The following is a 14,922-nucleotide window of genomic DNA, read 5'->3' as shown; positions in this document are numbered from 1 at the left end:
CCCCCCCCCCCCCCCCCCCCCCCCCCCCCCCGGTGGCTATTTTTAAATCGCCTATTGTGTCCAGCCCACTAAACTTCACCCCGTGGGAATGATGTCTTGGCTGAGAGTGTAATTATAAGTAGTAAATAGAGGGTGGTCCTAACAGGTAGTATTAGTTTACATGTCACTTATAGGTGGGACACTGTAACACTTGTACAAGAAAAGTTTAAAAAGAAAACTCAGTTGATCTAGTGAGAATTTGGTCAGCTAATACAGGCGGATGCCAAGATATACTTTGGGATATTGAAATGCTATTAACAACAGCATTACAGTAGACCAATGATTTACAGTTTTTATCAATTAATATATTAAAAAGAGCACTAGTTTCTGTCAGCCATGTTCAGTCTAAACAGTAGGTGAACAGTTTCGTTTTGGCATTTCAGCTGTATGCTGCTGTATAAATTTTGATATATATAGTAATGGGTTCAAATTTACAGTATGCCATACATGTAATTATATGTATCCTTGGATTTAGAGTATATATCAATTTTTCCTGTTACGTAACTGGCAACCACGACATTGTATAAATCCAGTCATTGAAGTGTTTAAAGTTTCTGCCCATCTTTTTCTGCTATCCATGTTCACTGCTGGCTTACCTTTGCATCGTTATATCAAAATTATTCACCCAGCAGTTAGGTTTGCTTTGAACGACGGCAGCTTAGGACTAGTGTTATTTTATCCAAGTGTTTTCCTCTTTGATAGCCTTGAATCATTCCAAATGTGATATTGAAAGCTGTTCATATACAATGTGATTTTGGAATACCCCTGCAAGGTCAATCCACTTGGGAATGCCCAGGCAGTGTATTTATTAAATGAAAATCTGAACGACATTTCCTGCAGTGATTTTTTCTTCTGCTTTTCTTCCTGAAAATATGGACTGAGAAATGAGGAATCAAAGATTGGAGAGAATTGATGGCTTGTCTCCATGACAACAGGATCATGTAATTTTCGATAATGGAAGATTTTTTCGTCCCATCTCAGAGTGCACATTGACTGTTTTTCCTCGTCCTGTTTTTAGTCCCCTGGATTTTTTTTCTTCGTAAGAATTGATGGATAAATGCTATGGGTGGCAACATGCCATAAAACTAGCTTAACAATGAAAATAAATCATATAAATTGCTTGAAAATGAAAGGCAAAAAATTGACAAAAGGAACATCACAAATCAAAAATTGCCGCTGTGGGTTTTTAGCTTGTTTCCATGTTAGCCTTATTATTTCAACCCTTTTGCATCCTTTTGTTTTGGCTTCTCGTCATGTGTTTCAAGCCGGGAGGCTGCACTTCCACGAACCGGTTATTTTGTCCTTGATTTTTTTTTTTTTTCGAACCTATGATTATTCTTCTTTTCTGCATATATGTCATTGGTCATTTATTATGTCATCAAAAAGCGCTGAATATTGATTCAGTGGCTAAATAAAACATCACAAGCATGCTTACATCCTGCTGGAGTTCACTGCTGGGCTGAACCAATTTGACGTAGTGCTACCTTGTTGTGTGGAACTTGGCTGGGGGTCACATGACACTGTGTATCTGGTTCGATGGTTTAATGATAGGTATCCCCCTAGCGAGTGTATTGACATATCTATTGACCCCCGGTACCCTTCACTCTACGCCCCTGCTAAGTACTCTGCAGTTATAATACCCTTTATTATTACCCTAGAGTACTGTAGCCTCTGTGGCATTCAGCGCTTATCAATTTCCAATATTGCGCGGAATAATGTGATAAATTAAGCATGGCTAGCACTGATGTATTTGTAGTACACTGTGTTATTAGCGAGCCGCTAGGTTTTGTCAGACGGCAGTCGAGCTCTGTGATCAATACCATTGGCCGAGCTCTCTTTCCCCCCCGCAGGGCTAATGAAAGAGAACAAACCGTTTTTTCAGGCACTGTAAATGCGACTGTATTAATTCATAGTCACGCTCGCGACTAGCTCTTCCCTATAAGGGCATCTTGCCTGAGGGCTAGCACAAAACTAGTGTGTTTCTACACACAACTGTTTGCATGAACAAGTACTGGGACTTATCATACATATATGTATGATATATATGATATGATATATATATATTTCATGTTGAAAATTATAGCCAGTGCAAAACCATGCAGGACGATCAGTTTCTATAAGCTACACATGTACATGTACTTCATTGATGATTTGTGTTTGTGTTTATATGTCTTATATGGCTTGAGTCTTGCAAAACAGAATTTCATACTATCTTAGTTAAACTATACATGTTAATTCAGTTTAGGCTGTCGTGTGAACTGAAGCACTAATTGGCTGAGCTACTGGGTTTCTCATAACCCTTGTTTATACCAATAACAAACATTATTGGAAATTAAAACTCACAGGTATGAATTGCGAATTCAGAATCTTTGAATGTCTTTGTATTCTTGTTGCTGTAATTGTCATCTTCCTTTGAACATGTTATCATTCCGATGACTGCCTTGCCCATTAATGTGGAGTAACTCTCTGTGGGTGGTTTATGTTTTTAACCTCATAATTCACCCACATGTATAAGCATTTTGATTCCGTTACATTTCAGTCATCATAGTATCTGCTGACATTTGATCTGGGAGGCATGCTATGCATGGTAGATTAATCTCCAGCTGTCCTGCGGCACACCTTTCGTTACTCCCCTCCTCGCCCCTATGTTACCATTCTTTGTATTACCCTTTAGGGAAGAGTCCTTTGTTTGTGTCTATATCCGAAAAAGCTTGGTTAACTTGGCTGTGTCTGAAAAGCTTGGTTAGCGAACATGTCCTCCACCTAAGGTTAATTTAGGACTTAAGCCTGTTTAAATCTTGGTCTAGACTAGATGTAATGGCTCATTTTGCTCAAGTTTTATGGCAGGACCAGTATTGCCTCAACTGGGACTAAACTCCCGGTATCTTTTGTCCGTATATGGGTGCGGATCTTGTCCGTGAATGGCGTCTGATCCGGGGAATCGAGCCGCTCGCGACCAGTAATCCGGGCTTATAGTGTACCAATGCTCTTCAGCTTGATGGAGCTATCATAGCCACAAAGACCTGCCAAGTCTTTCAAACTCGACTCTGTTTTTTCCTCGTTCTCCAAACCCTACACAGCCACTTCCTCCCCGAGTTTAATTCCCTCTTTTCTGTCAGTAGAGCCGGGAGACAAGAGGGAGTACTTCATCATTCTATCTCCAGCTAAGCGCACTTTTCTTTGCCTCTGCACAGTAAAGACGGCACTTCCGACAGATGAAGTGTCATTGGTTCAATGGAATATCGGTTTCTCTCCACCTGTCTCGCGCAGGGATCGTTCAACAAATCGGGTGCCCAGCTTAAGATGGCCACATTGATCGCATGCCGCTATACAATATGCATGTCGTTTTCATTTCAAAATCATTTCAGTGGCACTTTGCGCCGCATTGACCGACATCAATTGCAGCCATTGATCAGCAGTTTGTTTTCTTTCCTGAAAACTTCCTTCATCCACCGAGCGGACTAACAAAGCTCCAGGCAATCTTGCCTGATTATGCTGTGAGTTATTCAATAGGCCTATTGATCGGCCCGGCAGCCCTTCTTGCCGAACCCACTTTCCATCAACACACTTTTTCCTCCTCTATTCATCTTGACCTGACAACGAAAGACCATTGGATACAAATATGATCTGGCTTGCTATGCCATTAGTTGTAAGAATGAGCCCATCGTTGGCTGGGAGAGCCTACGGGCCGATTGAATAGCAAAATTATTCAGATAGGAGCATTTCTCTGTAGAGCACACTAAGGAGGCTCACCGCAGCAGTGCCTGTGGCAGGTCTGCAGCCACCAGAAGAGCTCATCAGTGTCGGACAGACTGGGATAACCACCACATGTGCAGGGAGAATCAGGGTCATGTCCTGCTGTTGTTGTTGTTGTGAGGTTGCTACCAGTCTTGTTGTTTTAACTTTAGAACAAGGATTTTAGACTCCAGTGGAAAGAAAGGATTAACTGGGATGATGTGGAATTTTGTGCTGAGAAAAAGTGAAGCGCTGTGATCTGTTTTTGGTGAAATGGAAGTAAAAATGAGGATCATTTACTAATATTTCTATGATCAGGATGGGACATGTGTCTGGTAAGTTGTTAGTCTTGTATATTTGTTCAGTATGAATACTCTTCCATGTTAAACTGCTGAATATTAGATTCTGTAAAGGGCTGAAATCTGAGATCTAGCCATAACATTAAAAAAACTTAATGCACAGTTAATGGTCGATATCTTTGGCCATATGTAGACGGACAGCTCAGTTTGTGAGGTATCGTTATGCATTCAATCAGACTTAAACAATTCATCTTTCATGTGCAGTACCTCACTAAAGCAATCCAGGACTTGAATTTGATTTTAATTTTATGTTTATCTAATGAAATAAAAATGTTGTCCTAGCTTACTTTTTCAAATCTAATCAGGTTGAAATACTATGGTTTTGACTAGCATGTGAACTATTCCCTGAGCATTCATTGCATCATGAGTTCAAATAGGTAATGGGAGTGTGCATGTCAACATGGCTACATGGACGAAGGATGTATTCATGTCCGCTCGAAAGGTTCCATTGTCTTCTGTCCCTATTAAGGGCAGCCATCAAGTTGCTCAACAGTCTAAAGGCTTCATTACCGCACTTTGTATCTCATTCTCGCTTTTCCCCCTGGGCCCCACCGTGTCGTGTTCTTTACCAATTATCGATATTGCGAGAAATTATTCCCTTCGTGCACATACACTCCCTGAGGGATCGCGCAGGCTTTAGAGTTCGCCGCTCACATGCCCTCCTGAATGCATAAATTAGATTGATATTTTAAAGACCGTAATCCCACAAAGACCACTTCAATCACTTGTCCAGGCTGATGGAGTCTGCTTGACATGCATCCAATTTGCCATCGACCGAACTGGAGCATGTAGAGAGACTCAGTGGCCTATAGCCAGGCTATGTTAGGCCCTGCTATGGATTTCTAATGGATTCACAGCTCTGATGGCCAGACCGGGTTTGTCTTCACTACAGACTTAATTTCAGGCCCCTAATTCCATTACTTGTAATGCAAGGTGGCCCCCTATGGGAGGAAGAACTCCGCAATTGATGATCCCATGGCTCTTGGCTGGCGCAGATTGGATTGGCATACTGCGTGAGTGCCATGCCGTTACCAGGACAGTCATAGACTCGCAGGGATCCCGTGGCGGCTGCTCAAGCTTAGTCTGCTTCTCTTGACTGTATACCGTATACCTTGATTGATCCCTTGTGTCAGTGTATTAGGTATACTCTGTCACAGCCTTCCTGTCCATCTGATCCAATTGTCAAACATTTTAGGACTGTTCATGCATTCAGTTCATCCTGCATAAATTCAAGTAGGTAACAGTTCACTTCAAAGCAGATCAAACACCCTTGTTCCCTGTGTGATGTGCAGTACTGGTGAACTAATTTAATCTTCAGTCATTATAGATAAAGTAACGAACTGGGTGAACAGTGATGGTTTTTGGCAAATCTTATGAAGGAGACTCAGTGTCTGCTTCCACAAGTGTCATCTGTTGATATTCTTAAAAGTAACATGTATCATAAAGTCTAAAGCATGTCTTATATTCATTTGTTTGAGTTAGGGTTAAGGTTAGATGTAAAACTGTGAATAGGATAGCTGCCAAAGAGAAGATGATGCAATACTTGGGCATGAAATTTGTCCTCTTTTTGGAGGAATTCCTATTTATTTATAAAAAAGAAAAAAAATGCATCAGAAAAATGTTTAGAATTTAATTCAGAAATACTATAAGAGTCAAAATTATAAGTACGATGTATAGTTTCCTCTTTTTCATCCCAGTGTCCGTCTAATCCCTGATGACTATTTGCATAACCGTAGTATAAAATCTTGCAAAGTAAAGAGAATATACTTTGTACAAGCCTACGAGGAGGGTAACGAATTACAACCCATTTAACACATTTTAGCACAACCTGGAACCAGGAGTTTAATGTGAATATACATGTCTTTGGTGTGGATATACATGTTTTTGATATGAACATTCTTGTTGGTGTGGATATACATGTTGGTGTGAAAATACATGTTGGTGTGAAAATACATGTTGTTGGTGTGAACATTCATGTTGGTGTGAAAATACATGTTTTTGGTGTGAACATTCATGTTGGTGTGCATTACGCAGGTTGGAGTGTACTTCAGAAGCTGTCAGGCTTTGTGGTTGTAGCAGCAAACCTCAGTCAGTGGCCCCTTTAAGAGGACTACCCTGGCATGGGGAAGCAGTGGATGCACAGAGGCTCTAGGAAGTAATGTTTAAGGGTTAGCTTTTGGGGAGATACATTAGTCTTATCACAGTGTTACAGATCCCGGTGCAGATTACTTTGTTTATGGTTCTGATGGGGAGCAATACTGGTGACTTGTGAAGCTGTCTGAAGGCAGATCGACAGAGCCATACATCAGTATGTTCTCTGTTATCAGGGATCCAAGCAAACCCTTTGTCAGACAAAAGGGAGATAACTCAGTAACCACAAGCTGTTGTAGAAGAATGTAAACAAAGCGGGTTGACTTGCATTTTGCAAGAGTGATTGGTGTATAAGGATAGAAAAAGAGGACTGTCTGTCTCGCCCAGTGCTTGGGAAACGGGATTCGTGGCTATGATACTGGGAAATGTTTGCCACTGAGCCTGTAGGTATGCGAGGAAAACTTCAGGATCAACCCGAGTGAAAGGTGTTTGCTTTTTATTTCAATATTTATTAAGCGCACAGGATATAATTCGTGCTAATGTGAAGGGCAGGTTTGCAAATAGAGCATTATAGATTTATCTATTAGCTGTTTGTTATTTAATATTGAGTTAATTTTTAATTCGCAAATGTCAGGCAGTTTGTGCAAACGGTGATATATAGAGATATTTGCTTGTATTTTGTACGTACGTGTGGGTTTTATATCGCTGAGTACAGTTCATTTGCTGTACATGTGCAAAATACTTAAGTGATATTTCTTTGTCCCAGCTGACTCAATTCCAGCTTGCTGGGAAATGCAGTGAGCATAAATATGTCAGTAAATATTCCCTGATCATATTGATTTGAAAGTTCAATGTGTATATTTTTTCTTAACTCCTTGTATACATTCTTTAATGTACGTCATATCATTTGCTGGCTGGCTGTTTAATTCCAGCGCCCCACCCCATCACCCCCACCCCCAAGTATTATGTATGTATGAACTCAATAAATTAACAGATTAGAATTCTTCCTGGCCCCCTTTTCATTTACATGTACACGCTTTTCTTTAACTCTATTCAATGACCGGTAGTTGCCACCAGATTAAATGACACTGTATTTTTTATACTAATAATAGAGTGGATTTAGACATCCCTAAGTGGGCTAATACCTATACTTGATCCTTCCAATATCCGGAACGATCTTCTCCGGTGTTTTGTTACGTGAGCTGTAATGTTATGTTCAGGTAAATGACAGGATTAAGGAGTACCTAGTGTACCTGTGAAGTTAAATGATCAAACTCAGGTGGGTTCAACTTAGGACTCACCTGTAATTTTTGATGTGATGGTTTGTAATTAGCTCAGGCATGGCTGACAGAGGTGTTTATCATTGCTGGTTGAGGGACCAGAATAAAGACCAGGCAGACCCCAAGGGTCTGGGGAACTGAACCCTGACTTAACACAGCAAGGGGGCGGAGAGCTAGTCAAGGTGTTTATGGGTCAGCGTGACAACACCAGCTAGTGTTAACTGCAAAACAGACGCACATAAAGCCATCAACTTCTGAAGTGGCCCAGACCAGTCTAAATGGGATTTCAAGGTGCATTAGCTTTCACCCCAATTGCTGTTTCATTACTGCTGACCTCTTCATACATGGAGATACAAAAGGTTAGAGGCTGCTGTGCCCGGCTCTCACTAGTGCCGCTCAGGCTTTGACTGGACAGTTTTACAGGCTATTGAACCAGCCATTGAGCTGTTGGTAACACTTGAATACCTGCTCTCATGTGGAGCCAAAACAGATGGCCTGGCCTCTCTTGGGAGCTTTATGACACTGCAGGCCACTGTTTGGTGATTGTATTTCTGGTCAAGGTTTTAAAATTGCCTTTAACAGGGGCATGTGTGACTGACTGTCCACCACATAAACTAGCCTTTGATTTTATCACCCAGGGTGAGGCTATGATGGGCTTGCTGTCCATGGAGGTAATTTCACCATTTTTTTTCTCTCTCTTTTTTTTTTTTTTTTTTTTTTTTTTTTTTATACTAAGCCACCCAGCTAACTAAGGACATTTGTATATGTAGGTGCTTCTAAATACACATGTACCTGCTGGAATAATGTCAAGGGAGTCTTCAGCTGAAATAATCCAGTAAGCTTAACATCTGATGGAGAGAGGAAGTGAAAGGTATTGTAGGTATATATGTGTAAATATAAGTAGGCTATATATGTATAAGTAATACGTATACGTACTTAAAAGATGCACCGACATATATGGGTTTTTGAAAACAAGTTCAAGTTTTTTTTTCAAGTACGTTCTCGTAGATAAAATAACTTTATGAGGCCTTATAAGATTGTTTACTTATTTTTCAGTTGTGGAAGTGATGAATATTAACAAATCTGTAACCAGGTGTACATGTAAATTAGCAAAAGTAAATCAGTCCTACAACTGTAGATGTGCAAGACTGTATTTAAGACATTTTTGTGTCCATGGTCTTTAATATCAACACAAAGAAAAGGTACAAAGGTGTATTCTGTCTGCCAGCTTTTGATTTTAGCACACATTTAGCAATAAGCTGCAGGCATGTTACTGCTGTCCAGTGATTGACTGTCTGCTATTAGTATGTGTTACAAGAAGAGATTTGTATCTGGGTAAATACATAACACGAGGGGTAAAATCTCCTGTCCTGGGGCTGTTTGTGTTAGGCTGTGTTCAGTGGGGTCGTTCAATAGCAGAGGGATCATCTGCAGTTAATACCAGCTTGCTGTTAGCCGCTACATCCTGACACACAGCCTGAAGCCACACAGCCAGCCCCTAACCCACTATTCCATGTTCCCAGCCTGCTGAGTGAAGGCCCCTAGCTGAATACAGCTTGCTGGCTGGCTGACTGGCCCCTCTTGGGTCAGTCTTTGTTCTTGCCTGTATGGGTCTGGGATAGCTGGCACAGCCTAGTCAGTCTAGGGCGAAGCCTTGAAGCCGGGAGCATGTGAGGTGCTTGTTTCTCGCCTCATAACATGGCAGTGTGAAGAAAGACGACAGGCCAAACTGAGAATCCCACAAGGTGTAGCCAAACCAAACTGTTGTTGTGGCTCTCTAGCACCTTGGCAGCGACATTCTTTGTTTGAGAGAAACCAGAATATTTTGAAGATTGGAGTGTATTTGATCCTGTGCCCACAGGCTTGTTCAGAGGACCTGTTTGAGAGAAAGGGATTCTGTATGTGAATCTTTGCTAGGCTTTATTGATGACAAGAAAAGTGTTTAATTGTGTTAGCATGATTCACTGCATCATTTATGTGATTGGATTTTACTTCAAATAAGATTGCAGTGCTCATGGACGGAAACAACAAGATTGGGGAATATTATTACAGTTGAAGCAAAGACTTCATTTGTATTGGATAGCTAGTGTCAAGAAGTCCATACTCCATACACGTGATCAAGGATTTGGTTTTTAAGATTCCATGTACCCAACAGAGGTGTTCCCATTTGTTTGGATTTATCTGGGTTTCTACCTCTCCTTTAAGTGTTCCACTTCATTATTATGTGGGGACATGCAGTCCCTTTAAGCACAGGCTGAAATCCAAGGGATGAGAGTGATACACGGATTTCAAATTCTCGGAAGTACCTGTCCTCAACTGATCATACAGTAACATTGCCAGGATTTTCATTCAGCTTTATGAATACAGTAAGTCCATTTTGAATACATGTACATCTGCTAAAATCAAGGTGCTTTTATTCACTTCTCATTTCAAATGCATACCTGCAAAGCAAATGTTCTTAAGGGGCCATCTCTGAATGTGTAATCTCACTCTGTACTCTGTAGGGTTTTTGCAGCTTTTGTGAAAATGTCCAGGTTGGTTGTTTGGTGGCCATGCATGCTGTGTAACTGTAGGGTTGCAGTGTTCTGAAGACATGACCAGGCTGTTTCCCTGTTTGCTTAGGGAATCTCAGAAACTCTGCTAAAGCCTGCCCTGCACGGTCCTGTCTCCCTGCTTCCCTCAAGGTGGCACATTGCTTCAGCATTCTTCTCAGCAGGGGGAACGATTGAACAAACGACTTGTTTGCAGTGCGCTTTGGCAGACACCGCGGAAGGCCTGTTTTGTAGGGTTACTGACACAACTCCCAGAGTTTTTATAAACACCGTCTGTCAACTCGATGAGGCAGACATGTAACAGGAAGAGACGGGTTTCTGGGATGCTCAAAATTCGACCCCTCGTGATGCCGCTGTTAGGCTATGACTTGGAATCTGGACGAGTCAACAAGTAAATACAGCCGTAATTGTTTGTAGTGATGCCAGCAACCAACAGCTTGTTGAGAAACGAGCGAAAAGAAACACATCACGAACACAAAAAAAGAAAAGGCTCCAGTTCTTGTATTACAAACAGCTGCTAACATTTTGTTCTTTCTTGTTACCTTTTAACCCATGAAATAGGTTGATGTGACAGTGATGACATATACATGTCGCTGTCAAATTTTGCTGCTTGCTGTCCTTCATATATTGTAATGGCGTAGCGATGTGAACTAAAATGAGGCTATTATTTGATATGTGTGATTGGTGCTTTACTCTGGATGAGGCTACTAGGATTGCTTTGAAGCTCTGCCATGGACTGGATGATCAACTTCAATGTCGTGCTCTCATTGAAATTTCTTTTCATACAGAAACTAATATAATTTCGTGGCTTGCTTGTGTATACATATGTATTTCATATAAATTAAGACAATTTTTTGTGCTGAAGAGATCAAGTCAGGCATGGCCTGGAGTGAACTCCTGACTCTATCACACATGGCTTAACCAGACCGACGTCCTATACCCTGGTATTGTTGTAAGGATTAAGTGTAGGGTGTCAGCTTTGTAAGATTGCCCTCTATTGGGTTGTTGATCCAGGGATTACACGACACCCCAGTTGCAGCCCCAAGGCTCTTAGGGGTACTGATCTATACCAGGAAGGAAGAGGGAATACTTTTGTATACATGGAACATATATGTTGAAAGTTCCACTACACGTGTATAAGAGGATTGAGAGCTGAAGATAGCATAAGTAAAAGTTTAATATTATCACTATGTCTGTCAATATGTTTCCTTTTACCTTCCCCCAACTCCTCTTGTTTGTAACATGTGCAGCTCAACCTAGAGCCATTTTTGCAAATTTTGTAACTTGCAATGCCAAGCTACATGTACACAGTCTAAAAGTACAGGTCTCTGACACTGCAAAGTGAGTCTGATACGGCAAAGCAAGTCCGATACCTGCTGGGGGTGCTTTTGTTTCTTCTGTGTGGAGAGAAAATAAATCCAGACAAAATTATTGATATAAGGGTAAGGCAATAATTATATAAATATTTGACTCTGTCTTTGACACAGAACAGTTTGATATTCCTCAAAATGTTCCGTTGAGCAATTAAAGATGAAATTTAATGAATGAATGATTGGATTCACTTGACAGTTTATGCGAGTTTTAGAAAAAATCAAAATTATCCACCTGAATGTAATTTTTTTTATTTTTTTTGTCGTATAATTGTATTTCAGATGATGCATCATTTATTGAATTCAAATTGTCGGAGTACATTAAATAGAACAGTTCTATGTGTTGAATGAAATTCATCAGAAGTAAGGTGTGAATGCAGCGTCATCTCAACATACACGTGTATAGTGAATGTTGTCAGGCCAAAAACTTCATGTGAAAGTATTCCGGAATAATGTTGTAGTTATCAAAAGGTTAACGAAGTCACCTAAATTCTAGTCAGCATGCCAGATAATTCATTACATGCAAACACTTAATGGACTTAAGTAACCTTTACAATTACTGGTTAATAAGCTTCATTGTCCCCAGCACGGCAAACAGGAAAAAGGGCACGTGAATAATTTACGTCATTGGTTCAATTAATGCTGTTTAAGAGTGGGAAAAAGGTGAAAGTTCCCTGAAAATATCAGTTGATCATGTGCAGTTTGACAAGTTAATCGGTTGCAATTTCCAATGATCATTTTGTTTAAATGTTAAATAACAATGCTGTGTATCAAATTGCGTATTATTATTTATTTGTGTGTAAATTTAGGGTTTGAAATTATGGACCAAAAAGAATAATTTTGGATAAGCACGGATATTATTTCCCACTACATTGATTTAGGTATGTACACATTCTGTGTCACCTCTAGATGTAAGGGAGTTATAACTTGATCTCTGCTTGTTAAGTACCTTAAAGGTCATTAATTGTCAATCTATTGAAATTACATTATGATAAATAAATTGGGGCGAACCCAATTTTGACATTTCTACCAAAGACCTTTTGCTCCCTTGTGGCGAAACTTTGATAACCCGGACGAGGTCTGTTAACATGGGAACCAGTGGTGAATTGAATGTTCTGCGTATCATGGTTATCTTTGTGTGTGTTGGGAGGGCGGGGGGGAGGGGTATCTGTAAAATATTGAAAATATATGTATGTGGTACATTTGTATTACCTACATGTAAGACGAGCACAAATTCCTTATTAGATCAGAAGTATTCAACATACTTACCAGTGAACATTTCTCTCGGGCCAAAGATGAGAAGGCCTGCTGGGCAGCCTGCTGAAGGTTGTGGGTGTCCCCCATGCTCTACCTGGTTTCCGCTCACCACAATGCTGGCTGCTGTCATGCTAGTGAAATATTCTGGAGTACAGTTTAAACACCAATCAAATAAATAAATTTACCAGTGAAGAAATTGAATTCAGGGAATTTTGTTGTTGTTTCACTAAAATTGCCCTCAGTTTCTGTTTTCATGAGGTCACGATGATAAGTTCACTATATTTTAAGAGTCGGCCAACAAACCTATTGTGTTGTCGAAATTACAAACGTGTTCTTTCTTTCAGCAAGTGTTATTGTTAGTGTGCTAAAAAAAGTCTTGTGGCTTTTGAACAGGAGAGACATCAAAGCAACCTGAGCTGTGTTTTTCCAGACTGATAGTCTCTCACAATGGTAGGGGGTTTATCCCAGAGCCTGTGAACTGGTTAATAGTCCCAGGGATTGGCTTCTTACCAAGCCTAGGGACTCAAACCCTGATCTAGAGTACTTTGAGACCTACCGTTTCATTAGGGTGCTCCATTTCAAAGCTCAAACTAACAATTATATTCTCGACTACATCAAAGCATGGACCCTGTCTTGGATACGTTTTTAATGGATTACTTTGGAAAGTCTTTACAATTTCCAAGAGGCGGAGTGTTGAGTTCAAAGGCCTCGTAAGCTCTACCCTGCACTGGTAAGCTCTTCCCAGCATTATGTAGACACCCAAACGGACTAAAACACAAGACCGTAAATCTGCTCTGACTGCGAATTTAGGTCTTCTCTTATTACTCAATTACCTGTTTGAGCTACTCAACACCTGAACATTAGCTAGGTAAATGAAGGCTTATTATGGGCAGGTGTTGACATGTATCAGGTAGTCGGCCACCTTGTTTGACCCGTGTCAACACAAACGGGTAATGGCTGGGACAGGCTCATGGAAAACTGTCATGGGACTTAGCCCTAGGGGTTAAAACTGTTTGAGGGTGCTTGTCGTGGCTCGGCTTCAAGTTCACTCCACTTGTGCCTATGTCCATTTATAGCCAACAAAATCTAGGCCATTTTAGCAACAACAGAATGTGGCGTCTCTCTGCGATCTAGTGTTGGTTGAAGTTGTTCTCATGTCAACTGTACATGTATAGTAGACAAAGATCGATTTCCTTGAGTAAGAAATAAAGTGCACACTTCTATGTGTATATTTAGGTGGAAAGTGTGACCTTTCAGATAGACGATAAGTGTGTTTTGTCCAGACAGGCTCAATAAAATACTTAGAATTCTTTTCCTTGAATTGTTTGATTCTTGGAAATATTTATTGGCCCATCTAAACACTGTTGAGAAGTTTGGTTAATTGAGCTGCAGTTATGGATTTGTGACAGATACATTATATTACCCCTTTAATCTTCTAATTCAACATTTTGCCACTTTAGTCCTAGATCAATCTTGCGTCCATAGAGAGAGAGTATGTATTGATAAAGGTCAGCTCCCCCCCCCCATATGGACAATGTTTTGTTACAATAAACACTTTAAGAGTTCTTTCCACTTCTCTCCCAAGCTAACAGTATGCTTGTAATATGGAGAACGCCCCAAGTCATTTGTGCACTTCATAATCCCTGCCTTTGTTAGACAAACGTACACTCCAGTTGCTTGTGCAGCCTCCTTTTGGCAGAGTGTGCCGTGTTTCGTGCATGAAGCTTTGCCTTGTTTTTTCTGCTCTTGTTGCATTATGCACAAAGTACTTAGCGTCTGTGATATTATACGACATGTTGACCTCATGCCCCCTGTCTTTGTCTGTACCCCGAGAGCCACCAATGTGTGCCTGAGCTCCAGAATGTACAATATAATTTTCAAAGCTTTTTTCCTTGCAAACCTCATATTAGATCTTTTAATGGATTTGCTTTGTGCCAAGGGCTAGGGTCGATGCTTTTGATGTTAGGGGAGCTTTTTTTTTGTCAAAAAAAAAAAAAAAGAACTGCTCTCCTTGAGGCTTCAGCGATTAGCTGGCACAAGCTTGTCACCTTTTGTGTGGCGCCCCCTAGTTTCTGGTGCAAACAAATATGCCAGGTAGACTCGAGAATAAGCTTTACCCCTCTTGATAAAATCACACTGCCTCCCACCATTTTACAGCAGTTTCTTGCCTTTATTGAGTAAAGTGTACAAGGCCTACCTTTCAACTGAACTGTTAACATGACAACCCAGACAGTAGGCA

The 14,922-nt window shown here is 40.6% G+C and overlaps 1 protein-coding gene across 3 annotated transcripts in view; it reads left to right on the top strand.

Moving 5' to 3' along the window:
- LOC135476263 (autism susceptibility gene 2 protein homolog) overlaps positions 1-14,922 on the top strand; it is a 181,887-nt gene that overhangs the window by 126,197 nt on the left and 40,768 nt on the right. Inside the window, exon 1 of one of the 3 annotated variants that reach the window (XM_064756238.1) lies at positions 9,277-9,870. The exons of the other annotated variants lie outside the window; for them this stretch is intronic. Within the exon in view, the coding sequence (XP_064612308.1) occupies positions 9,862-9,870 (9 nt within the window). The 5' untranslated portion in view covers positions 9,277-9,861. Of the gene's footprint in view, positions 1-9,276; positions 9,871-14,922 lie in introns of those variants that run through there. 3 annotated transcript variants of the gene reach the window in all.

The sequence above is a fragment of the Liolophura sinensis genome, chromosome 10 (genome assembly GCF_032854445.1).
Source record: "Liolophura sinensis isolate JHLJ2023 chromosome 10, CUHK_Ljap_v2, whole genome shotgun sequence".
Lineage (NCBI taxonomy): Eukaryota > Metazoa > Mollusca > Polyplacophora > Chitonida > Chitonidae > Liolophura > Liolophura sinensis.
Note: the sequence above shows the minus strand (reverse complement) of the source record. Positions and strands in the feature narration are given on the sequence as shown.